Here is a 24,264-nt window from a genome sequence, read left to right as displayed (position 1 = left end):
GGTTAGACCAGTTCACCAAGGAGAAGAGGAGCATGATGCCTATATTACATTTACATTTATGGCATTTGGCAGATGCTCTTATCCAGAGCAACTAACAAAAGTGCTTTGTCATTTACTCATGGAATACATTCTAGCCAGTACAGTAGGTTAGAGTCCAAGATACCAATGAACTAGAATGTTGTTGAAATACAGGGATCAATGCTGAAGCCTAGAAGTGCAAAATACATAATACTTAAGCTCTGTTTCAAACAACAATTTGTGCAATAAACAACAAGGTCTAGAGTTGGTCAATATAGGAGCAGTCAACATCAGTGTAATAAACAATACCCTACAATAAGTAGTAGGGTCCATGGTCATTCAAATATTCCACAAACAGATGGGTCTTCAGTCTGTGTTTGAGTACTGCAAGAGACTCTGCTGTCTGAACAGCAAGCGGAAGTTCATTTCACCATCTAGGAGCCAGGACAGAATAGTCTCAATGCTTGTCTTCCATGAGATTTGAAGCATGATATTTCAAGCCAAGCCACACTTGAGGTACAGATCAGGCTTTGACCAACGATATCATGTATGGAGGAGCTGGTCCATTTTTGGCTTTGTAGGCAAGCATCAAGGTTTTAAATCTGATGCATGCAGCTCCTGGAAGTCAGTGAAAGGAGCGCAGCAGTGGAGTGACGTGAACTTCAGAAGATTGAAGACAAGTTATGCTGCTGTATTCTAGACAAGTTGTAGAGGTCTGATGTCTCTTAGACAGCAAGTGGTGAGTTGCAGTAGTCTAGCTTTGAGATTACAAGAAACTACACAAGTACCTGGGCAAATAAATTGGCAAGACTGGGTCGGATTTGAAACATGTTTAGAATGAAAACTGAATGTCCAAATTTTTATGCCCAGGCTACGAGCAGCTTCAGATAGAGATCTCGAAGGAAATTGAGGTCATGGGCTGGAAATTCCTGGGATGTACAAAAACTGTTTTACTGGGGTTGAGCTTCAAGTGGTGGGCTGTCATCCATGATGCAGTGTCAGTCATGCCTGCTGGAGGTTGGGAAAGAAAGAAATAATTCGGTGTCATCAGTTTAGCAGTGGTAGGAGAAGCCATATTGCATCACCAAGAGAATGAATGGCAGTGTATTGAGGCCACAAAGAAGCAGCATATTAGATAGAATTTAAGGGGACCAGCTGCTGACGTTGTTAGATTCCTGAAGGTTAGCAATCCGTTGGCTACTGCTACCAACTGTTTGGTTGCCCTTGATGCTGCATATGGCACTATTGAGAGTAGGGCAGATGTACTGCCTAAGTTTAGACATATCTACCAAGGGGGAGAAGCTCTCTGTCCTCCTATACTGGCTGGATAAACTTCATCAAGCACTTATGAAAAGAGGAATTGATGCTGAAAGCTTGAATAAAGCCTGTATGGATCAAGGGGCCCTTACCAGTGATATGGTTGCTCTTAGGCTCTGAATGACCAATACATTATGAGATCATCCTCCTTTTTCACAACTGCTTAAGGAAATTGGAGAAGTGGAATGGCTCATGGCCTGAGAGGGGGTGAGGGCAGTGGTTGCTACTGCCAGCTGAAATGCCTCAATGAGACAGTTTTAAAGAAAAAGGTAAAGGAACTGTCAACTAAAGTTGCTAAATTGTTGAATGTGGCAACTGTGACGTCTGTACTTTGTGGGGTAGTGGAGGAAGCTAGGACTAGAAGTCAAATAGTACCTGATGAAGTTGTTTCAGAGAAAAACAAAATCTAGACCCAACATGGCAGGAATTTTCTGTTAACAGTGTGGGGAAGATGGACACACCTGGAGAAAATAACACTCCTGAAGACTTGAGTAAGATTAATCAGAAGCTTATTAACATGAACCGGCAGAAGGGAAACTTCATGGGAGCTCCATGAAGGAGCGTCATAGAGCGCCAATTGATGCATGTTCCACTAAATATTCACTTACGGCAGTAAGCACCACAAAGATACCTGAGGGTTTAGTGGGTCCCATATCAGATGCAACAGTTCAGATAGAGGGGATTTATGCCAGGGCATGGTTTGCAGTTCACCATTTTGTGCAGGAGTTTTTATGAAGGCCATTTGAAGCATTTGTGACTAGAGCCAGTTGAGGACTTTGAAATATGGGGGTTGAGTTCTCTTAAGTATCCTTATGATGAGTATCTGTCAATTAAACTCGAGTACTGGGGGAATTGCAGGAGTAAAGGAAACCATAGACACATTAGTGTTTCTGAGTCCCATGTAGCCCTGTTAGTGGAAACAAACACTCAGATAGTGAGGAAGCTGTTTAATTCCAGTAGCAATCAAGGTGGGGGGGGGAGTACTCTGACTTAACAACTCATGATCAGGAAAGCTTATGAGTCTTTGAAAGAGACCAAAGAACCAGAAAAAAAGGAACGATGTGGTTTGTTCAGCATAAGCCAATTGCTTTGCAACCAAGTCAAGTTTGTTGTGTTGCTGGTGTGCTCAAGTTCCCTGGTAAACTTACCAACTCACTTTTACTGGTAGATCAGCATCAAGAGATATGATCTTCAGAAATACAAGACATGAAGTTCACTCAGCATCTGTCCTGTCTCAGAAGAGTGAAATTATCACTGTAACAATCATTTACAGCAAGCCTGTCCCAGAAAAGGGGAGTGCCTCTTGCCAATATCTTTACTATCACAATGGTTTCACTGCTGGAGACATAGCCTAACTCTAAACTGACAAATACATTGTCTCCTGATTCGTTTGATTTTAGAGACTCTCAATGCCAGAGGAGGACAAGCAATGTTTCTGTAAGATGACAGAGAGGGGAAGTGTTCTCTCGCCACAAGTGGGATGTTGGTTATTCTAAAAAATATTATGCATGAGATCAGATTGACTCACGCAAAACCCTTCAGAGAAAGATCTTGTCGCCTAGCTCCAGCATATATAGAGGATCTGCACAAAGATCTGTGAACTTCAAGAGAATGGGATTAACTCTGGGTCAAGAAGTCCCTAAGCATCCCTGATAGTGGATGTCCATAAGAAGTCTGGGAAAGTCAGGAAGTGTGTGGATTACCAGATACTCAACCCATGAACCAGACCAGTATACCATCCCGAGAATCGAGGATGGTCTCCATAGCTTGTCAGGGAGTAAGTGGTTCACAGTTTTGGATTTGAGAAGTGGGTATTACCAAATTCCCAGGAGTGAAGCTGATAAAGAAAAGATGGTTTTTATTTGTCCTCTAGGCTTTTACCAATTTGAGTGCATGTCTCAAGGAATTTGTGGAGCACCTGCAATCTACCAGAGAGTTATGGAACAACAGCTGGGGACATGAACTTTCTTAAGGTATTTGGATGACCTTCAGGTACATAGTCATACACATTATAACTCGCAGTGAAATGGTTTGAGAGTGCTCTGTCCAAACTGAGGGGAAAAAAACAGGGGTACATAAGGAAATTTTATATATATATATATATATATATTTGATATCCAAACTGCACAGAGTGACCTGTGTATTGGAGAAGCTTGGTCAGCTCTTAGTCAAAGGAAACCTGCTGTGAGTATTGGGACTTAACATCCAGACATTAGAGTTTTGAAGAGAGAATGGAAGAAATTGTCTCTTAACCGAGGACTATAGTACCAAACAGTTTAGCCCCATGACGAGTGAACAAAACAACAACTAATGTGTCCCAAGTAGTTTCATAGTGTTGCTTTAAACTCCTTGGACGATGACTGTGGACATTTGGGTTTTGACAACCTATGCCCAGGTGCAAGACAGATTTTTCTGGCCCCTGCATGAAGCGTGAGGTAGATACCTATTGTTAGACCTGTGATTGTTGCATAAAGAGGAAAATCTTACTTCAATGAGATGGTCCTTTATCCCATCTGAGTATCCCTGGACCCATGGACCTTATATGTATCGATTTTCTTACTATTGATCCAGACTCCTGCAATGTCCTGGTTGTGACTGATCATTTTATGAGGTATGCACAAGCGTTTCCCACCAGAGATCATAAGGCTGAAACTGTAGCTAAAATCTTGTGGGAGAAACATATCAGTCACTATGGCCTGCCCAATAGAATTCATTCAGATCAAGGAAGGGACTTTGACAGTAAATTAATTTGAGATGTTGACCATGTTGGTAGTAAAGAAATCTAAAAACATTCCCATATCGTCCTCAAGGTGATCCCCAGCCAGAAAGGGTCATTCAAACCCTGCTGGATATGCTGGGTACATTGAATCTACAGCAAAAGTAAAAATGGAGCCAGCACATTATTCACCTGGTGCACACCCAATGAGGCTACTGGCTATTTCCCTATGTTATCTTTTATTTGGACGAGAAGCAAAACTAGCCATTGATGTTTGGTGTCTCTGCTGATAGTGCATCACTCATATCATATATAAAATGTGTTAAGCATGAAGAAGGAAATGGAAGAGGACTATCACCTAGCTCTGACTATGGCTGCAAAAATTACCCAAAGAAACAAGGAGCAATATGATCAAAAAGTATGGTATCACTGTCTGAGTCCAGTGGACAGAGTTCTCATTAAAAGTCTTGGTCTTAAAGGTAAGTAGAAACTTGTTGATTGGTGGGGGTTAACTCCTTATGTGGTGGAGAGTAAATTGCCTGACCTGCCTGTATATCGCCTAAAGCCCATAGTTGGGATGGAGCCTGTGAAAGTAATGCACCATAATCATCTATTGCCCCTTGGACAGGAAGTTGGGTTAAATCCAGAAGTTGACTCTGAGCCAGTAATTTCAGTAAAGGCTCTCTGTTGGAGAATCGCTAAAGAAAAGAAAGCAAACACTGACCCAAAGACATCTAATTCAAGTACTGAGCCATTGCATGCAGCCCAGTGTATATCATGTAGTGATTCTGAATATGGGTGTTATGCTGAGGACATTGGCAAGAGTTCTCAGAAAGGTGAAGAGGTTAGGGAGGAACATATAGTAGAGTCTAGCCACTTAGCTGGTATGTGAGACCCGGAAAGCTTTACCGAAAACATCTATATTCTCTCCCGAAAGTGAGTGTAAGATGCAGTCATCTCATTAAAGAGCGTATAGGGGTAACTGAAAGTCTAAAAAGGTCTGAGAGTAGTAAAAGTCTGCTGAACTTTTAACCTATGATAGTTTGGGTGAACCTAGTAAGGAGCCTGTGGTAACAACTAAAAGGTGTGGTGCTAGATGGCTCCAAGTGAAAAGAGCCTGTCATCATGCATGGTGGTGTGATCCCCAAGCATGACTTGTATGAGTGCATCTGTTGGTATTGCATTTTCCAGTTGTTGTAAACTAAATATCATGATGAGATCCTTACGTTTTAACACTGAGGATTTTATTTCTGAGCAATGTGAGCCCAGAATGGTGTTGGAGAGCTTCAATTCCCAGTGTCCTTTTCTTTTTCATGCCATTTGTCAGGTAGTTCTGTCAGCCCCTATGGGAGTGGACCTATCAAGTGAAAGTTAAGATAGACAACATATCAATCAATCGGTAATGATAAAAATACGTTTTAAAAAATTGGAGAAGAAGCTGGAGAGGGAAGGGGAGTTTGGAGTTAATTTCTTTTCTCAGGAGAGATTTTTATAGGTTTTTTGACTGTTATTGTTTGGAGACTTAATATACAGTCGTGGACAAAGGTTTTGAGACTGGCACAAATTTTCGTTTTCACAAAGTTTACTGCCTCAGTTTGTTGTTAGATGTTTATATGGTATAGTGAATTACAATTATAAGCATTTCATAAATTGATACCATTCATTATTCATAGCAATGTTCTTAGGCAAAAGTTTTGAGCAAACCCTCTTTGTTAAAACCACAAAACCTTGCTTTTTGTGTCACAACTTTTGGCCACAACTCTACATGGTATATTGCCCCAAACTAAAACATTCCCTTTTTGATTTATGTGCTAAGCTGTTTGTCAGTGCAGCCACCCCACTGTTGTAGGTTTGTTTGTTTGTTTTTTATTTTCTCTGAAGTTCTGTAACTTTGAGGAAGTACTGTTCAGCAAAGGCTGTCTGCTGAAGTACTCAAGCATACACCTGAACTCCTCCATGTGAAAACTTCCCACTGGAAGAGCAGACTTCATAAAAGAAGGTTGACATTGAGCTAAGCATGGAGCTATGCACTGAGTTGTGACTGAACTGCTGACACATTTCACATACTGACTTCAAAACTCAAAATCAAAATGTATTATATAATGCTTTTTGCAAAAGATATCACAAAGCAGCTTTACAAATGTCCACGTCCAAGACTTGCTCAGATCTGCATAAATCTCAAGTTCATACTGCATCTTCAGTGAGTTGTGTATCATGAGGACAGACTGGGAGGACTGTTGCTCCATTCACCGTACTTGTGCTTCATGAATTGAATGTTTGAGTACTCTTCTGCTGTGCAGTTGGGGCGGATGCTACGAGGCTGCATTGAATGCTTTGTGGAGCTGTGAGTATTCCTAAACATCTCTACCTGGGATTCACCACTGTGCACAACAAAATGGGCCCTAACTAGTAAAAAAAAAAAATAAATAAAAAAAAAAAATCCAAGCGCTTGTGAACACTTTCAGATATCATTTGTCACATTCTTTGCATTACCAAGTACTTCTTTTGGTTCTTCTGTTCAGTCAAGTGTTCATTCACAAAGTAAAGTCTTTAAGCGATTGCAGGTGTAGAAAAAAAAAACATGCTGTTAGTGGTAGGTCTTTTTTCCTCACGAGTTTGAGTTCTGTGTTCTTTGTCCTTTCTGGCATTCCATATATAAATGTAACGTTAGCGCACAAACGCGTGACTTTCTGCGCATGTGCGGTCTAAATCGGGCAGGTTTGCAGATTTGACAAACGTTGGTACAATCAATTTTGTGAAGGGAGATTGTGAACTTGTGCAAGACAATTTTCAAACAATACTTTCATAAGCCGTAAGGATATTTAGATACTCGAGTAACCTCAGGTTCCGGGTAAAAATGGAGACATATCTACGGAGCTGTCCCGATGTGCTAAAGGTAAATACAAGGGACGTTAACGGCGAGGGTCACCCATTTTAGTTTGTCGAGTTGTTAATGTTAGTTCGCACGTTGTGCAGATTCTAGTTTTGTGTTATTGAAGCAGGCCAGATTTAGACATTTGTCAGAAAAATGTGTGCCTATAGTTAGATTGCGAGACAGGGTAACTACTAAAAAGTTGATGAATGGCGGTTGTACTGTCACCAGTGTTGTATGGCGTGGCGTATGTCGGTATGAATTGGTCTCGTGCTGACGGGCGCATTGAGAGTACTGAGCGGCAAATATACGGTTTCCTTGAATACGGTGGCTGTGTGTGTGTGTGGGGTTTTTTTTTTTTTGTTTGTTTGTTTTTTTTAATTGTACGTCGTAATGGAAATATCAATAGGCTGTTTATTGCGATGTTTCTCACGGTTTCATTATATGGCAACTTGGTACCGTATGATGTAGCTGTATGAATATGCATACATCTAGCAATGATGTATACAGATGTATGAATTTGCATGCATCAAACAAATTTAGATGTATACAAATTCTCTGGTCAGTTGGCTTTCGCTAACCAGGTAGCTTTTTCAATGGGTATGTTGGCCATAGACAATATACAGTCTATGATGTTCGCTAGCTAACTAGCTAGCTAAACGACTGAATTCTGGTAGCTCAGTGGTAGTTTAGTAGTTAAGGTTCTCGCCTAGTCATCATGAAGGTTGCCAGTTGGTCCACCAGGTTGCCACTGTTGGGGCCCCTGAGCAAGGCCCTTAATTTCTTTGAGAGATCCTTCACTATGGTCCTTAATATGATCAAATAACAGTACATCTTGTTTTTTTTACTTGACTACATTACTGTTGATTAAATTATTTCTGTAAATGCCTATGTGGGTGCAAAAGTCAAACTAAGTTTTAAAAAGTCCATCAATCCAAAGACTGTGCCTGAGCATTCAGCAGAGTGCTGTAGCCTAGGCACAACTTTGGTGCTGAGAGACGAGGAGCATGTCCCAGTGTGTATTTCCACTCTGCTTCACTTAAAATAATAAACACTTGTTACTTTCATTTCTTTGCAAAAATGTAGACAAACATGGAGGGGCTAAACCTATGAGCATCATGTGTTTCTACAAATTGTTGAAAGTAAATGTTTTGTTAATTATTGGTTATAGCAGCTATCTAAAGCATATAATTTAAAAATTGTGCAGAGGGCACCCATATGTATTAAGTATGACATAATATTCAAAACTGCTTAGGTAGTATATGACCATAGAATCATGCTTTCTTTGGAGAATTAGCAATCTATTGAGGCAAATGCTCTTATGGCAGTAATTTTCTATTCTATTCCACAAATTCACTGCATATATCTGTTGAGCTCATACCAGATATGTGGTAATCGGTTGATCATTCCATTTATAGTGGAAAAAGGGAATTTTTAATTGGCTTTGATTCATTAATTTTTAGGAAAGCAAGTTTAATTTCTTTATTAACCATTTCCAGTGGCAAGTATTTTTTGCCAGTTCCATGGTGTACTCTTGTCAACATTCTGCTCTCTAATTTTAAAATTCCTATAAGGGGATCTGAGTCTTGGTTTTCAGTGGGGATTTAGAATTAAAATTATACTAGATCACTAGAAAAAGTGTCTAAGGAAAGAGAGAATCAATGTAAGCACAATTAACAATAATATAGTGCTTAATAATAAATTGATATTAATATGATCCATTGTTCTACACTACTCTTAGAATCATATGAAGAAAAGCTCAGAGTTGCTGCATGTGGTGCTGGGAAATGAAGCATGTGATATTGACTCCATGGTATCAGCCCTCACCTTTGCCTATTTTCTGTCAAAGGTGAGTTAGACTCTTTTTTGTTGTTGCTGATTTGGACTAAGTGTATCAGCTTGAGTGCTCTATGTGCAGAGTACTTAGAATCTCCTATATTATTGCAAAGATGCTTTGAGAAGTTGTGCATTGTTTAAGGCCTTGGCCTTGTTCTGGTCCTAGACACTGGGCTCTGGGGAAGCTGCTGTCCCTGTCCTCAACATCCCACGAGCAGAGTTCCCCTTGCGCTCTGACAGCATTTTCCTGCTGAAAGAGAGTGGCCTGTCTCCGGACTACCTACTGTTCAGGGACGACGTGGACCTCCATGGCCTGCAACAGCTGGCTATCACATTAGTGGACCACAATGTGTTGCCTGAGTATGTTTCCTCCATGTTGTGCTTCACTACATAATGCACTGTCAGGATAAGTCACAACTGTTTGTTTGTTTGTTTATTTGACACAGGCATATTTTTGCTCTGCTTCAGTTCACTGCAAGTACATTTGGAATATATTTCAATGTAAATACAAATAAGGTCAAAGTGATTCCTTTTTGAAGTCATCCACGCTTAGCCAAGGTTATAACATCTGTCTAGGAAGCAAATGAGTGAGAATATTGTGATGAAATATGGCTCAGTAAGCATCCACTGGGCCTTTGTGCTCTGTGTTGTAACATGGCACCACTTTCCTGCAGAGCTGACAGTGCACTGGAGCCAGCTGTGGTGGAGGTCATTGACCATCACTATCTAGAAAGGACTCCTTCTCCATCCTGCCATGTCACCATGGAGACCGTAGGCTCGTGTGCCACTTTGGTGACAGAGCGCCTTGTGCAAAAGGCACCCGAAGTGTTGGACCAACAGGTGGCACAGCTATTATATGGTAATTAGCATAGTCTAGCATACACAAAATATAGGCTAATTGATTTTAAAGTGCACTGCTCATGCTTCTAAATATTACCCGAACAACCATTTTGTCCATTATTAAATAATGTATGTAAAAATGATTCATGCTAAACATGAGAGGTTGAAAATCATTTATCTTGTTTGTTTTTATTTTTATGTGCTGATGCTTAGTGATATATTTTCATGAAAAGAAAGAGCTTGCTAAGCAGTGCAAGAAATTTCAGGTTTTATTATGAAGACATGATTTGTTAATATCATGTGATGCAACTTGTTAAATTTGGACTTGTGCAAATCCCCAGACTGTTTGGTCTGTGAAGCTCACCACAGCATGGCCTTTTACCAGGCTAAGTGGCAGCAATTTTCAACATGAATGCGTGTCCTCAGAGCTCAGTATGTTGTTTACTTTGTGTGCAGCCAACTGGCAGTGCCTGGAAAGCTTGGATGCAAAACACAGATTTAATGTTGTCTTTTATTCATAAGTTGTTTGTGCATATATACAGATGTTTGTGAAGCTACTATTTTCAAACAAACTAGGTTTCCTGTAAGTAATGTAATAGTAACCAGTTTATTTTGTAAAAGCAGATGTATTTTAAACATTTATTTTGTAATTTTTATTTAATTAAATCAATCATACCTTAAATTAAAAAAGTCTATTTTCCTGAAATGTACAATACAGGAATGGACTCTACAAATGCACTTGAATGAATAGAGCTACTCTTGCAGTCTGCCAATGCAGAGACCTCCCTACTCAAGCACATGTGTGCACACAAAAACACAACAAGTTTAATAGATTAAAATGCATTCAGTGACACAATACTGTGTACTTTGCTAGTGGGAGTGGAGGGTAAATTTTGCAGATTTGCTTTATCCACTAGTCAATTTCTTAACCTCAAAATGTAACTAGGAGGAAGAGATGTCAATTTGATCTTTACGATTTAAAGATTCATACCTTTTGCTTTTTGTTGCCAGGCTCTATTATCACTGACTGTGTTAATATGGCACCCGAGGCAGGAAAAGTCACACCCAAAGACAGCCAGTACGCCGTGCTTCTAGAAACACGCTTTCCCAAGCTCCCTCCTAGGAGTGTTCTCTTCCAGTCCCTACAAAGCGCCAAGTTTGATGTATCAGGTAAGTGGGATGTGATGGGGAGAAAATCCTGCCTGTTTCTTGTCTCCAGGTGTTTAAATTACATGTCCCTTTTGCAGATGACTCATGAGTGAGGTTTTTTTTTGTTTGTTGTTGTTTTTTTTGTATAGTGTCTGCTGAAATTGTAAATAGAAAAAGTTTTGTTCTATGAATCAGGCCTCACCACAGAGCAGATGTTATTAAAGGACATGAAAGCTGTATCCGGGGGAGATCTGAAACTGGCTGTCAGTATTATCTACATGACACTTGATGTAAGTGATGAGAGAATGATTTCACTCTGGTTTCTGCCTATCCTTTTGCATTCTTTTGACCCAATGCCTTACTGGAAGATGACTGGATACCAAACAATACTTTGCATGAAGATATTATTTTATATGGGTTTTATTCCAAGATAATTATAAAAGATGGTGTGATAATTTGATTATATACAACACAAACTGTATAACTTCCTGTTTACAATAGCTTTAAAACGACTTTGTTGGGGTGTGTTTAAAACATGAGATTTATTCAGGGAAATATGTGCCCATTCTTAAAAAAAGTGTAAATTCCTTAGCAACCATAATCCACAAGATGCAATACAGGAAAAAGTCTGCAAATAGTCCCCTTACCTCCTAATGCTTGGAAGCTTTTACACATGCACTGATAACAATAAAACCTAACTCTGGAATTCCTTTTATCCCACATATATGAACTACCATAATAGGAAATATTTAAAAGACAGTAGACAGTTGCTTCTCCTTTATCCCAGCAGTAATAGTTTTTCTGTGATGAAATGCTGATAGGACATGTGTTTTATAGTCTTTCCTTCAGAGACGATGTTTACAGCAGGAGCTTTGTGAATTCTGTCATAAGCACAACTACAACCTGGTGATTGCCATGACTATCTCTTTCAAAGACAATAAGGAGCCTTTCAGACAGCTTGCTGTTTATAGCTCCAGCACACTCATCAGGGATGAGGTATCTCTACCCCTTCAGTTTAGTACATATGAACATATGAAAAGGAGTATGCATGAATGATTTATTTATTTTTTAAAACTCTTTATAGTAATCTTATATTTTATAATTGCCTTACTGAATAGGTAAGCAAAGTTCTGGAAAAAGCCAGAAACTCCCTTCTAAATCTTAGTCCAATGAGCACTCCGTACCCCGATGTGAAGACTTATGTTCAGGGCAACACACTGGCCTCTCGTAAGAAGGTACTGCCAATTATTTTGGACTTCCTTAAAGAGAGGGAAAGGAAAATGGCACATGGTTGCAACCTGGAAGACCTGGAGCTGGAGGAAGAGTGCCCACTGGAGCAGAGTGACTGTCAACAGTGCTTGGAGGATGCTGGCATGGAGGAGGACTCTGGTGTACCCCCAACTCCTATGAACAGTTTGGTTGAGGGCTGTCCTTTGGACAATGGCATTCCCAAGATCAATGCAGAGGTGTTGGTGGAAAAAGTCAGCAAGATAGCCAGTGAGGAAGAGGTGCTCTTTGAAGGACAATGATATTGTTACTGAACCTTATAGTCTGAGGATTTGGAAAGAAACAGTGTATCGTCTTATTCAGAAGTATGCATTGAATATACAGAAATTACAAGGTGCAAACAGGAAAAAACTTCTTGGGTCTGCAATCTGACAGTTTCGATGGAAAATGTATCCACTTATTGTATTGAGTATGGTAATTTAAAAAGACAGACTTGGTAGAACATGTGTTCGACATTTGGACACAATTACCTTGCTGAATAATTTTGGAATTATTTATAGTATAATGTTTCTCTAATAAGACATATTGTTTTTTATTATTGTTGTTGTTGTTGTTGTTGTTTTAAGTCCAGGTAGTCATGCTATAGGTTCTTCAGCACATAATCTTGTTGATAAAGTTGATAAAGCAACCTTTGCTCAGGTCTTTGTCATAAATTATGGTCTGAAATTGTGAAATGCAACTAAGTGGGAGGAGTGTAATAATGGGTTAATGAGAAAATATGCCATGGTGACGCGAGTGGCACTAAACAGATTTTTGGTCTTTCAGTGGCTCTCAAGGTTAGGCATGAGCTGTCTGATATTTATTTTAGCATGTTACTTGCAAATATGATCTTTCATACACATTTTACCTTGGGTTTGCCTAAATGCACAAATGTGATTAAAAAAAAAATGCATTTGAAAATCTTATGCAATTTCAGTATTATGGCTTGCATTGTGCATCAATGCAACTTTGCTTCTGCTGAATCACAGTTAATCACACACCTCATTTATATGTGTAGGATTTTTGTTTTGGGGGGGGGGCTATTGCTTGTTTATTGTTTTGTACAAATATAGCCATTGGTGTTCAACACTTCTCATTTCTCCCTGGAAAGAAATTTTTTTTTACACATGTAGCAATTTTACTTCAATCAGTCTTTAAATTTAAATTAAATTCTAAGTGGTTATGCATTGAATTCATGACTACATTGACACCACTGGCAAATTCTGTAACTTCTCCTATACTGGTAAAAAGCTGGTTTCTGAGATATGCATTAAGCCTAGTCTTGGAGTAAATTGCAATGCCTATAGTGAATTGACACTGAATTGGATTATTTTTATTTTTTAAATGTAGTGTTTGGTCTGGAAACGTGGCCTAGAAACTAAAACTGCTGCTAAACTTCTATTGTAGGTAGGTTAAAATTGACAACACATTTTTAGAATTATAAGAACTGTTAAATTTGTCTATATTACTTAACATCAGTCTCCCCTGAGAACCAGTACAATTGTACAAATGGGTATAAGTCATTAGTAAACTATAATGCTTTGATGCAAATTGTCCTTTTTATTACCTACTTGCATGTGATGCAGACGATATCTAAGAATTCTTGTGGTTGCAAAGAGATTTCAACATTTAACACCAAAGAGTAGTAATGCAAGCTTCAGCTGCTCCCATCACATGGGGTCCCAAATGGGAATCTGCTAAAGTTGATTTTTATGAAGCTTTATGTTAATGCTGTAGAATTATTTTTGGTGTTAATTCAACAATTGTTTTTTCGATTTTAGTGGACCAGTTGGCAGCAATTCAATATTTTGTAACTTTTGGTTTAAAAAAAAAATCAAGTATTACTAGCATGTCAAGAGTGATTCTGGCATAATCTAAAGGACCTAATTCTGCAAATGATTAAATATAGTAGTTGTAATTAAAGAGAACTGTGTGTTTGTTAGCCTTATATGATATACAGTTTAATGGTGAAAGCATTTCAGTAAGTTTGCAAGAACTTGCTGAAAGACCTTGGTATGAGTTGTGTTTTCTTAGTTGTAGAGGTACAGATATTAAATAGTTTTACATGATAAATTTAAGTTTTATCACTGTGTATAATTAAATGAAGACATGGAACTACTACTGTGTATGTATTTTGGTTAGCAAAATCTTTTAATCTGTAATGTATATGCCAAGTTCTCTGTGTATTGTGTTCTCCAAGTTCAGGAAGATTTGACATCTCAAGAATAGCATTCAGGTAGTTGATATGTAACATTAACATTAATAGAAAACCAATTTAGTTTATGATCAGAATTATACAAGTTGACTTTCACATGAAGTGTATTCATGAAATGAAATTGAAGCTGGACAATCAAGAGCACATGCTCCTTTATACTCATGCTCCATGTGGATCTTAAGGCCTTTTTTTACATTTAAGATCTCTTGAAACTTTGTAATGTAATTTGTTACCAATAAAAAGGTTTGATTTTACTAAGCATGGACTAAATTGCATGTTTGGACAGATATTATAAATAAGTTATATTAATCAATCTCTCTCTTACACACACATGCACACATATATAAAATTGTTATTGTATTAACATTTCTTAAATGTAAACATTTGAAGGCAAGAGTACTTTTCTTCAGGACATCCAGTGTATGTCAATGAACTGTATAGCCCCCAATTAAAGATCTGCCATATTCCCAAAACTCCATTTGTGTTTACTTTAACAAAGAAAACCTTGCAAACATAAGTTCGATATATTTGTTTTAGAACTGCAGCCGTGTCCCAGACTTACTGCATTCATTACTTATTGTTACCACATGGGGGCAGTGGTAGCTCAGAGTTTAAGGTACTTGACAAGCAGGTTGCCACTGTTGGGGCCCTTTACCCTCAGTTGCTCAATTTGTGATCATTCAGAATTGTAAGTTACTTTGGATAAAAGCGTCAGCTAAATATTTTCTTCTGTTAATGGCTACTTCAAGCAGGATAACACACCATGTGATGGCTCAAATGATCTCAAATTGGTTCCTCTAACATGACGAATTCACTGTACTCAAATGGCCTCTAAAGGAACTAGACTTTCAATCTAATAGAGCACTTTTTGGTAACAAGCAAATGCATAGAATGTTTGATAAACACACATTTAGTCAGAATAATTTACTTTTGGTGCATTTAGTACATTTTCTTACAATATAAAATGTTTCTTAGCTAATGTTCATGCATCAGTAACTTAGGGGGTAATAAAAGAAAACTAATGCATTTTCTTCAAACTACACACACACAAAAAGAAGCAAGAGCCAATATCAAATAACTAACCTAACCTTCCACCCCGATTTCTGCTATTTCCAACACCTACTCTATGAAAACTGATTCTCTTCATTTATAATCACATAGCACTTTGCCGAAAGCTTCAGTATTGAGAAACTACATGCCAACTATTTGGAAACGTATGCACAAATATGGTCAATAAACAAAAAGAAATATGACTATCCTCCAAGTTTCCTTAAAGTGAATTTCCAGAGACAATAGTTTTAACACATTTCACTGTACTTTGAAAATAATAGAAAACTTAAGAGACCAACAACTGCCATTAGGCTTCTGATTTATCTGGAGTTCTTTTCCATTCATAGCCAAGGACTGGGAATCATACTGAAATTATTGACTGTTAATAATACAATACAGTATGGATGCTAGAGACTGGGATTGGGTTGAAAATGTTGAGATACTGCTTTAGGGTTAATACCTGTTAACATTTTAAAGGATTCATTTGTTTACATTTAAAATGTTTGTGGTACATTTTTGTCTTTTTCAAATGGAAATGGAAACTACTGGGTACATTAGCTGAGGCATAATAACTTATTTAAACTCAGGTAGTGTAGTGATGTGGTTATGCTTCCTCTGTGGTAATTTCTGTTCGTCAGTCCTTTTGTTTTTAAGAAAGCTTAGGTTAGCATAAGACACTTGACAGAGAAATGCTAAATAATGTTTAGGTCCACTGTAGACATGGTAATAAATCTGTAGTGCAATTTTATGAACAAAACCCATTCAACTCTCTGCAGTGTGCAAATTAAAGAGTACTAAGTAATAAGTGAGTACTGTCCACATTACAAACATTCACAGTTATAGGTGTTCTTTTTTAGTGTGTTCTCTTATGGCGTCCAAAAGCACTGGGGTCAGCAAACATCTTGGGGCAGAGTGTACAGGCATAGGGTTTTGCTCCAGTGTGGACATTGTAGTGGATATCTAGGTTAAATTTCTTGGCAAATCTTTTTCCACACTGTGCACATGTAAAGGGTTTCTCCTTGGTATGCAATCTGTAGTGAGCAGCAAATGAGTATTTTGTTGAAAGTTTTTTGCCACATACATTACAAGTATATTTTTTTCCTTTCTGTTTCTCACACGTCAGAGAAATACTGGTTCTTTCCAGAAAATTTAAATGCTTAGCATTTGGAGATGTCACCATGAAATTAAAGTCTCTGGCTAAATTTAAGGACATTCTATAGTCTGAGTTTATCATTTCTGCATTAGTGTCTCTAAGCAGATGTGTGGAATTATGCTGCAAATCAGATGTCAGCAAGCAGGAGATGTCAAACTCTTCCTCTTCTCTTTTAGGCTGAGGGAAGTGTTGACTGCTTTCTGTTTCACACTCTCCAGTCAGCAATACAGTCTCCTCCGTCTCATCTTCACAGTAACCATGGACATCTGTACCACATGCCACTACAGAGTTTTGAAGATCATGTTGCACCTTCTCTGGTTCAGTCTTGAGGTCAGGACTGATGTCATAAAGTGGGCATCTTATTTCTGGTTCTATGCAAACAGGAGCATAAACTACATCACTGGATTCTGCTGAGAAAGGAGAATCAAGAAGGTTGTTTATACTGTGATTAAAAGCTTCCATTTAGTCAAGCATAGAAAATATACTGCAACACTGTAATACTGTGACAAAGTTACCAATGCCATACATGCATTACTTATTTTCTAAACAGTAATTTAAATAGTCCTTTTGAAATGTTACAAATGGTGGCATGATATTCTAAGGCCAATTTTTGTATTTGCTTTGCTGTTACCATCCAGGCTTTGCTCCACTCTTTCATTAGCAGATCTGTCCATCATCTCTGCTTTCACTCCTAGTATCAGGCCCAACTTCTTTACAATGATAAGAGCAGAGAAAAATCATGGTCAGAGTCAGAACAAATGTGCTATGTCTTATACTGAGTACTAACTGACAATCCTATAATAATATTATATAAATATTATACATGGATATAATCATTTACAATATGAATATTATAATTAGTTTATTTAATTAAATATAAATCAGTACCCCAATTATCTAAATTCACCCACCGAATGTCCTCTTCTGGGTGTTGCAGACTCAGCTGCTGAGTTTCTAGCCATTCTTTTAGCCTCTGCAGAATAGACAAGCAGTGATGAGTGAAAATCCGTTGATCAAAATAAAATGTTTAGCAGTCCACCAACAGATTTCATTAAAATGTGGCATGTGTTGTAGGGATGTGTATTAAATATGATTGGAGAATCTTTTGATTTTTATAATTTTCTAAAATTTCGTGCCATTCCGAATAATTATCACACTACTCGCTTTTGACACCATTCCTATGCATCTATTCTTCTGAAGGTTCTTACTACTAATGGTGTGATTACAAAAAGGACATCTTTTGGTCTTTCCATGTGCCTTTTCACTATAAATATACAGTCCTTAGTAGGAAACTTCTAGTGACAGAACGTACGCTTATAAGAGAAGATAATTATCACACTACTCGCTTTTGACACCATTCCTATGCATCTATTCTTCTGAAGGTTCTTACTACTAATGGTGTGATTACAATAAGGACATCTTTTGGTCTTTCCATGTGCCTTTTCACTATAAATATACAGTCCTTAGTAGGAAACTTCTAGTGACAGAACGTACGCTTATAAGAGAAGATAATACTTTCCCAATAAAATTTCCCAAAGGAAATTTTCCAAGTGTACTCAGAGGTGACCTTTGATTTCAGCAGGCCACTTTTACTTTAAAACGTTTTCTGGCATACATTTCACGCATGCTTAATGCATGAAGGTTTGTACAGCTGTCTAGGATAGGCATTCTTTAAAAAAAAATAAATTAAAAATTTGGGGTAAACTTTATCCGTTGATAGTCACGTCATATAGATTTTGAGTCAACCCAGTTCTTTACTCATATATAACAGCAAGACTGTCTTCTTTCACCATTCTGAAAAGTAATTTAGGTCTGTATCCCCAACCTTTTTTTTTTTCAGAAGCAGGAGCCAATATCAGATCATCCTATTGATATCATCAGAATATCCCTAGAACCTCAAGAGTGTTTCATTCAACTCTGACACTCCACAAGATCCTGTTCTGTTGTTATGTTATGACTGAGATTTACACGTCCATCTTAGCTGCTTAATCTACTACTTGTTAACTGATCACATCAAATCATGTCTTTATTTGTATCCTGCATGTACAAATGAAGATATGGGATCCAAGGTATACTAAGGAATTTATGATTGTTCATTGGAATTTTAAACAATCACAATGTGGTCACCAATAAGTTACTGCAATTACCATTGTAATATGCAGTCATATAACTACAACATGAAATTGTCCTGTTATATAGCTTTATGTACCATCTAAATGTTGATTCACTTCTGGTGCCTCTGCAGATGAAACCTTCCCAGTCAACTTTTTTTTTTTTAAAGTTCTATTACAAAATGTGGACAGCACAATAGCAGTGGTGACTGGAAATGGGAGCCATAAACATCGAAATAAAGATTTTACGTGAGTGAAAAATTCTTCAGTTTTGTTAAATTAGCAGAGTCAACCAAGATGATTTTTTAAAATGATTACCTAGAAAACAATAGTTAAATCCAGCCACCAATCTTATAATGTTTGTTGCAAGATATGTACGTTTTAAAGTTACTATCCAACCTTTTAAAATGTCCAGTTAAAGGAAAGTACCGACTAGGGTAAGATAACGCCAAATTTATAATTCGGTTACAAGTTAACTATCTAGCTAACCTACGTTACCTGTTGAAGTGCTGTTGACACTCGTATTTTCTGTGAAATACATAACTAGTTAGCTAGTTATCTAACTAGCATACATCCTTTGTCAAGAAAGTGGCCAGAAAAACAAGGTTTAGTGCACGCACGATAGATAGTTAGGTAACGCTAGCTAGCTCAAACACCAAATTAGCTAGTTAAAAGCACAAACAAAGTGCCATGTCCAAACTAGACTCGCTAGTTAGCAAAAGTTTCATATTGGTGAGCAGGGTACTAACCGGCGGAATTTGTCATTTCACTGCCAGTGCCAGCTTTCCCACCTTTGGTGATCTCATTCTCCAGCTCAGGTTCAGGCGGAAATTGTTCCATTATGTATAACTTCTGCCTTAACTCCTCGTTTTCCTTCTTGCTTCTAATTATTTCCATCTGTAAAGACCTAAACCAGTTGTCCGTCAGAGCGCAAATGTCGGCGACTGCTGATTTCATCAATACCTCTAGAACAGCTGTAAGCTGAACCTGAAAATGTGAATCAACCATACTTTTTAATCGATCACTCTCCACTGAATAAAGAAAAAATATCACAATTAATATATTTTCCAACAACAGGTATTTCGCTAACAGGTGACAATTAGCTTCAGTCAACAAGACGTCAGATTCCGCTGTTGGGATATTCTTCGATGATTGTTTCGCTTTCACCCACTCTTATGGTTACCGACATCTGCTGGATGGGAGACGCAGCAACTGAAAGAATATCATACTATATATTCATATATACATTTATGAAGAAAACGAGTAAGAACGCCAACTTTAAGATTCTTCTTTTTCTGGTGTAGTGTCGATATTGTGTTATGTGGACTTTCACATTCACGCCTAATTTGCGTACAACAATAATCCCGTTTCATATTTTTAACCAAATGTTTTGTACAGCAAATATGTCTAAAATACTATTCTACGTCAGTACTCAAGTATGGAGGGTTTTTTGTGGTCAAAATTAAATATGTGTTAATGTGGCAATAAATAAAAATAGACATTTTAAGTGAGTTTAAATGAAACGTGCCATTTTTATATACTTCCATGACACCACAGACTGACATACAATAAGATTTGAAAATGTCACTTTCGCCAGAAATTGTAATTTTTCAACATAAAGCGAGTGTTCTGGAAAGCGCAGCGTCTGCGGTCTAGAGCAATCGAATACTAACCGGGAAAACGCGAGTTTAACTTTTTTTCAGATTTATGTAAATTTTTATAACCGGACAGTCTAAGTAATTGGGTCCAGCTGATTTCTAGGACCAATCACAGACAGGCATTGTCTGACGTCACAAGCATCCACTCCCTAAACATAAACTTTATGTATAGTAAGTATAGTCTATAGTATATACGGTTTAAGGTTAAGATGCATTTATTTCACATTTGCTTATCGGGAGCTACACAGTGTACACGCCCACACACAACAACACGAGCAGCCTCGAGCGCGCCCACAACAGACAAACGTGGGGGGACATCAGCAACTTGGCTGCTAGTGAGAACGTACGGTTAGGTAGACAAGGCCATAGACTGTATATTTAGTCATACAGTCCATAGACCTTTATATACACACATTAACTGTACAGGGAGTATAGTATAGGGTAGGGCGAAAGTAAGGTTTCATTTCAAGACTCCAGCAATCCCCGAAATAAATACATACATTTATATGCATATAATTACATAATTGCAATAATTATTGAACAGAAATTTTACTGTGAATATTCAATTTTCATTTTATTTATTGCCACCTTGTCATACATTTGATCAATTTTTTTAATTTTCATACTCCATACTCTAGGAGCACTGCAGCACTTTATCAAAGGGCACTGATACAGAGCAATACATAATTTAAAATATATATTTATATATTTACTATATTTACATGCCCAAAGGTTCTAGGTCAACTCCAAGCCCATGTGATCTTAAGTTTTCAAACACTTTACAAGATAACTTTAATTAAAATTATAACATCAAACAGTTCACAACTATGAAAATAAAATTAAATGCACCATATATTTTTAATTGGCTAACCTTACAAGTTTGTAAACTTTGAGATCACTGTCCTTAAACTTTAAGGCATCATTGAATGTTGCCTTTCTACAGTGCATGATTTGTTTTAAAATGTCATGTCAGTTTTCTGAAATTCCAAATGTATTAGTCCACTCCTGTTATTTGCAACTAATTTTTTGATACCTACTACATGTGCAGTCTTTTATGTTTTTTAAGACTGCTGGGGTCAGCAAATGACTTTGAGCACAGTGTGCAGGCATAGGGTTTTGCACCAGTGTGGATATTCTGATGAATTTTTAAGTTATGTTTTTGAACAAAACTTTTCCCACACCAAGTACAAGTAAAGGGCCTTCCGCCAGTATGCATTGTAAGGTGGTACGTTAATCCTTGTTTTGTTGAAAGGCTTTTCCCACAGATATTACAAATAAATTTACATTTTGGACTGTGGTTGCTCTGTTGTAATTCTCTGCTGTGCATCCTTTTATGTCTTCCAAAAGGGCTTGGATCACTAAATGACTTTGGACAGAGAGTGCAGACATATGGTTTTGCACCTGTGTGGATATTCTGGTGGATCTGTAGGTTAGTTTTGTTAACAAATCTCTTTCCACACTGAGCACAGGCATATGGTCTATCTCCAGTATGTAGTGTGTAATGAACAGTAAGTGAATATTTTGATGAAAGACTTTTTTCACAGATATTGCAAATAAATCTAGGTCCTTTCTTTTTCTTACCACTGGAATGACCAACAGTTGTCTCAGATGCATCAGAATGTTTAGTTTTTGAGGCTGGTGTGGATAGGTCAGCATTTCCTTCCAGTATTACAAGTACATTGCAATTTGAGCTAGTAGATTCTGAGTTAAACAAAGCTGTGTCGTCAAGTAGACTAGGTGTCACTAAGTGTGAGATATCACACTGTTCTTGCACGTTGGTTCTCTCATCATCCCCCCCCTCTGATACCTCCTCCTCCTCCTCCTCCTCCTCCTCTTCTTCGCTCCCTTCTGTTGTTGGAGAGAGTTGGATATTTTGAGTGCTCTGATGCTCAGCCTTATGCTCTCCATCCTCAGCCACAGAGTCCTGAGTCTCATCTTCACAGTCTACGGTGATGCCTTCATTGCACTCAGCTTCTGGGTTTTGGGACCCATGCTCAGTAATGCTCTCAGATTCAGTCTTGAGTTCTGAAATGTGGTGGTTTGTATGTGTATGATGAATAGTATGAACTATATCAGTGGATGCTGTGGGCAAGAAAGAAGCACATGCACTTGTTACATAATTTTTCAACAACCAATCACTGCAAACAATGTAATGTGACATCTATGCTACTTTGATGGAGAGCCTGGGTTTTTGTTTTGCTATCAAATTTCATATTATCTTAATGGTAAACTCATTGCTACATGGGCACTTCCAAAATGTAGGGTTTATTAACATTTGAAAACTCTTTTTGAATTACAAAAAAACATATATGAAATTATCAGTTTAAATAAATTATGTAAGCCAATCAATTGACAAATAAAGGACAAAAATAATTGATGAATAAGTAGATAATTGGAGTTTTCTGACCTGATATTGAAAAGCAGCTAACATTCTTAGTTCTGATCTTACCATCCAGTCTACCCTCTGCTCTTCCAGTAATGGATATCTCCATCTCTTCCTCTTTTATTCCTGCCAACACAGGGCTCCAGTCCTACAAGACCAAACAGTAAGATGGAAAAAATATGCAGGAAAAAAAACAGGACTTGCACAAAAAGCTTCAGACACAAAGACAGAATTTGTAGAAGATCTGTGATAATTTCAGAAGTTATCATATTGTATGATTCCTAGTTTTCCAAAGATTACAACACCTTGTGTTTATGAGGACATAAAAGATAGGAATGTAATAAGAAGAAACATAATGGCTTAATCAAATAAGCAAAAAAAAAAAAAAAGAATCACATCTACATATGCATAGAATACCAATTTACCTGTTTTGTGAAGTCAGCAATACACAAAAGCTCTAAAAATATTATAATTTTAGATTTTCCAATGACAGCATTCAGAATGACAAATACCTACCCATTGACCTCCTTTAGGATACCTTTCACTCTCCACTGTCCTTTGTCCACACTCTGAAGGAAATGAATTTATACATATATATGAATATGTTCTCTTTCTTCATCTCTCTCTCACACACACATACATATACATATACACACACACACACATACATACATACATTATATATATATATATATATATATATATATATATATATATATATATATATATATATATATACACACACACACACACACACACATTATATATATATATATATATATATATATATATATATATATATATATATATATATATATATCTTCATTAAGCTCTGCCTACATATTCTGAGCCGTGTAGGATGGTTCGGATTCTAGCTACGTTTGTACAGTAAAACGATGGAAGAGAACATTCACTAGCCACTGACCGTAGAGTTTTTTAAAACAATCCGCACTACCGCTCTGTGAGAGTTTGGTATTTGTGTTCGGATTTTCTCCAAACCCATTCAATCCCACTCTGTGCGAGAGATTCTCCTCCATAATCTGCAGTTTGCGCTTTAAATCCTCGTTCTCGGATTTGCTCAGGGTTATTTCCATTTGCAAAGAAGAATTCCACTTGTCAGCAAGCGCGCAGATATCTGTAACAGCTTTTTTCAACAGCGTATCTAGGATAGCCGTAAGCTGAACATGAAACTGTGTGTCATCCATCGCCATCTTTATTATACAGTAAAGAATTAAGAACAAATTTGTATATACAGGTCATACAGCAAAGATACTTTTTTTTTTTTAGTCTCCACCTCCACAACACAAGGAGTTCTTCCGGGTAAACTCCAAACACTAAAGGAAACTTGTAGACAGGCGTGTGTCTGCCACCTGCTGGACCGGACCGGCTAACGTAGCTGCTCGAGAAGTTCTCGTCACAGGAATAAATTAGTGCCAATCATCACCGTCGCCTTTGGCTTATTCCATTAGTGTAAGCCTTTTTATTTTCCTCCATTCTACCTGATGTTTTCAATGTGCAATGTTAAAACAAAGAGGTTGTCGTTGGCAATGTCTTAAAAGTATTTAAACATTTTAAATGGCTAGTGCGTATTGTCCAGGTTCAGTTTCTTGATCGTATTTAAACAAGATATACATTATAAGCATATTATATGATGTGTAGATCGTAAAATCTCGTGTCGGG

At 37.6% G+C, this 24,264-nt stretch overlaps 3 protein-coding genes across 8 annotated transcripts; 1 reads left to right on the top strand and 2 right to left on the bottom strand.

Annotated features, from left to right (window-relative positions):
* The first annotated feature begins 6,755 nt into the window (after nucleotides 1-6,755).
* Nucleotides 6,756-14,488, top strand: prune (prune exopolyphosphatase). Of its 2 annotated transcripts, XM_027002964.3 has the most exons (8): nucleotides 6,756-6,947; nucleotides 8,665-8,772; nucleotides 8,926-9,119; nucleotides 9,434-9,618; nucleotides 10,611-10,769; nucleotides 10,944-11,038; nucleotides 11,586-11,744; nucleotides 11,867-14,488. In XM_027002964.3, the coding sequence occupies exons 1-8, from the start codon at nucleotides 6,909-6,911 to the stop codon at nucleotides 12,275-12,277; spliced, it is 1,350 nt and encodes a 449-aa protein (XP_026858765.2). In that variant the 5' UTR covers nucleotides 6,756-6,908; the 3' UTR covers nucleotides 12,278-14,488. The 2 variants fall into 2 exon arrangements, with proteins under 2 accessions (XP_026858765.2, XP_081553136.1); XM_081697010.1 differs by lacking the exon at nucleotides 8,665-8,772.
* A 17-nt stretch (nucleotides 14,489-14,505) lies between these two features.
* On the bottom strand, nucleotides 14,506-19,710 carry LOC113572529 (uncharacterized). Of its 4 annotated transcripts, none has more exons than XM_035531087.2 (4): nucleotides 19,293-19,710; nucleotides 17,344-17,405; nucleotides 17,064-17,142; nucleotides 14,506-16,842 (listed from the first exon to the last, which is right to left on the bottom strand). In XM_035531087.2, exons 1-4 carry the CDS (start codon nucleotides 19,549-19,551, stop codon nucleotides 16,133-16,135), a joined length of 1,110 nt encoding a protein of 369 aa, XP_035386980.1. In that variant the 5' UTR covers nucleotides 19,552-19,710; the 3' UTR covers nucleotides 14,506-16,132. The 4 variants fall into 4 exon arrangements, with proteins under 4 accessions (XP_035386980.1, XP_035386981.1, XP_035386982.1 ...); XM_035531088.2 differs by having other exon boundaries at nucleotides 14,506-16,839; XM_035531089.2 differs by having other exon boundaries at nucleotides 14,506-16,803.
* A 629-nt stretch (nucleotides 19,711-20,339) lies between these two features.
* Nucleotides 20,340-23,878, bottom strand: LOC118242173 (uncharacterized). 2 transcript variants are annotated; one of them, XM_081697009.1, is made up of 4 exons: nucleotides 23,510-23,878; nucleotides 23,101-23,153; nucleotides 22,609-22,732; nucleotides 20,340-22,283 (listed from the first exon to the last, which is right to left on the bottom strand). In XM_081697009.1, exons 1-4 carry the CDS (start codon nucleotides 23,793-23,795, stop codon nucleotides 21,238-21,240), a joined length of 1,509 nt encoding a protein of 502 aa, XP_081553135.1. In that variant the 5' UTR covers nucleotides 23,796-23,878; the 3' UTR covers nucleotides 20,340-21,237. The 2 variants fall into 2 exon arrangements, with proteins under 2 accessions (XP_081553135.1, XP_035386979.1); XM_035531086.2 differs by having other exon boundaries at nucleotides 20,358-22,283; nucleotides 22,651-22,732.
* Nucleotides 23,879-24,264: the final 386 nt, after the last annotated feature.

This window comes from Electrophorus electricus, chromosome 14 (genome assembly GCF_041902795.1).
Source record: "Electrophorus electricus isolate QZ-2024a chromosome 14, ASM4190279v1, whole genome shotgun sequence".
NCBI lineage: Eukaryota > Metazoa > Chordata > Actinopteri > Gymnotiformes > Gymnotidae > Electrophorus > Electrophorus electricus.
This window is presented reverse-complemented; position numbering and strand designations above follow the sequence as displayed.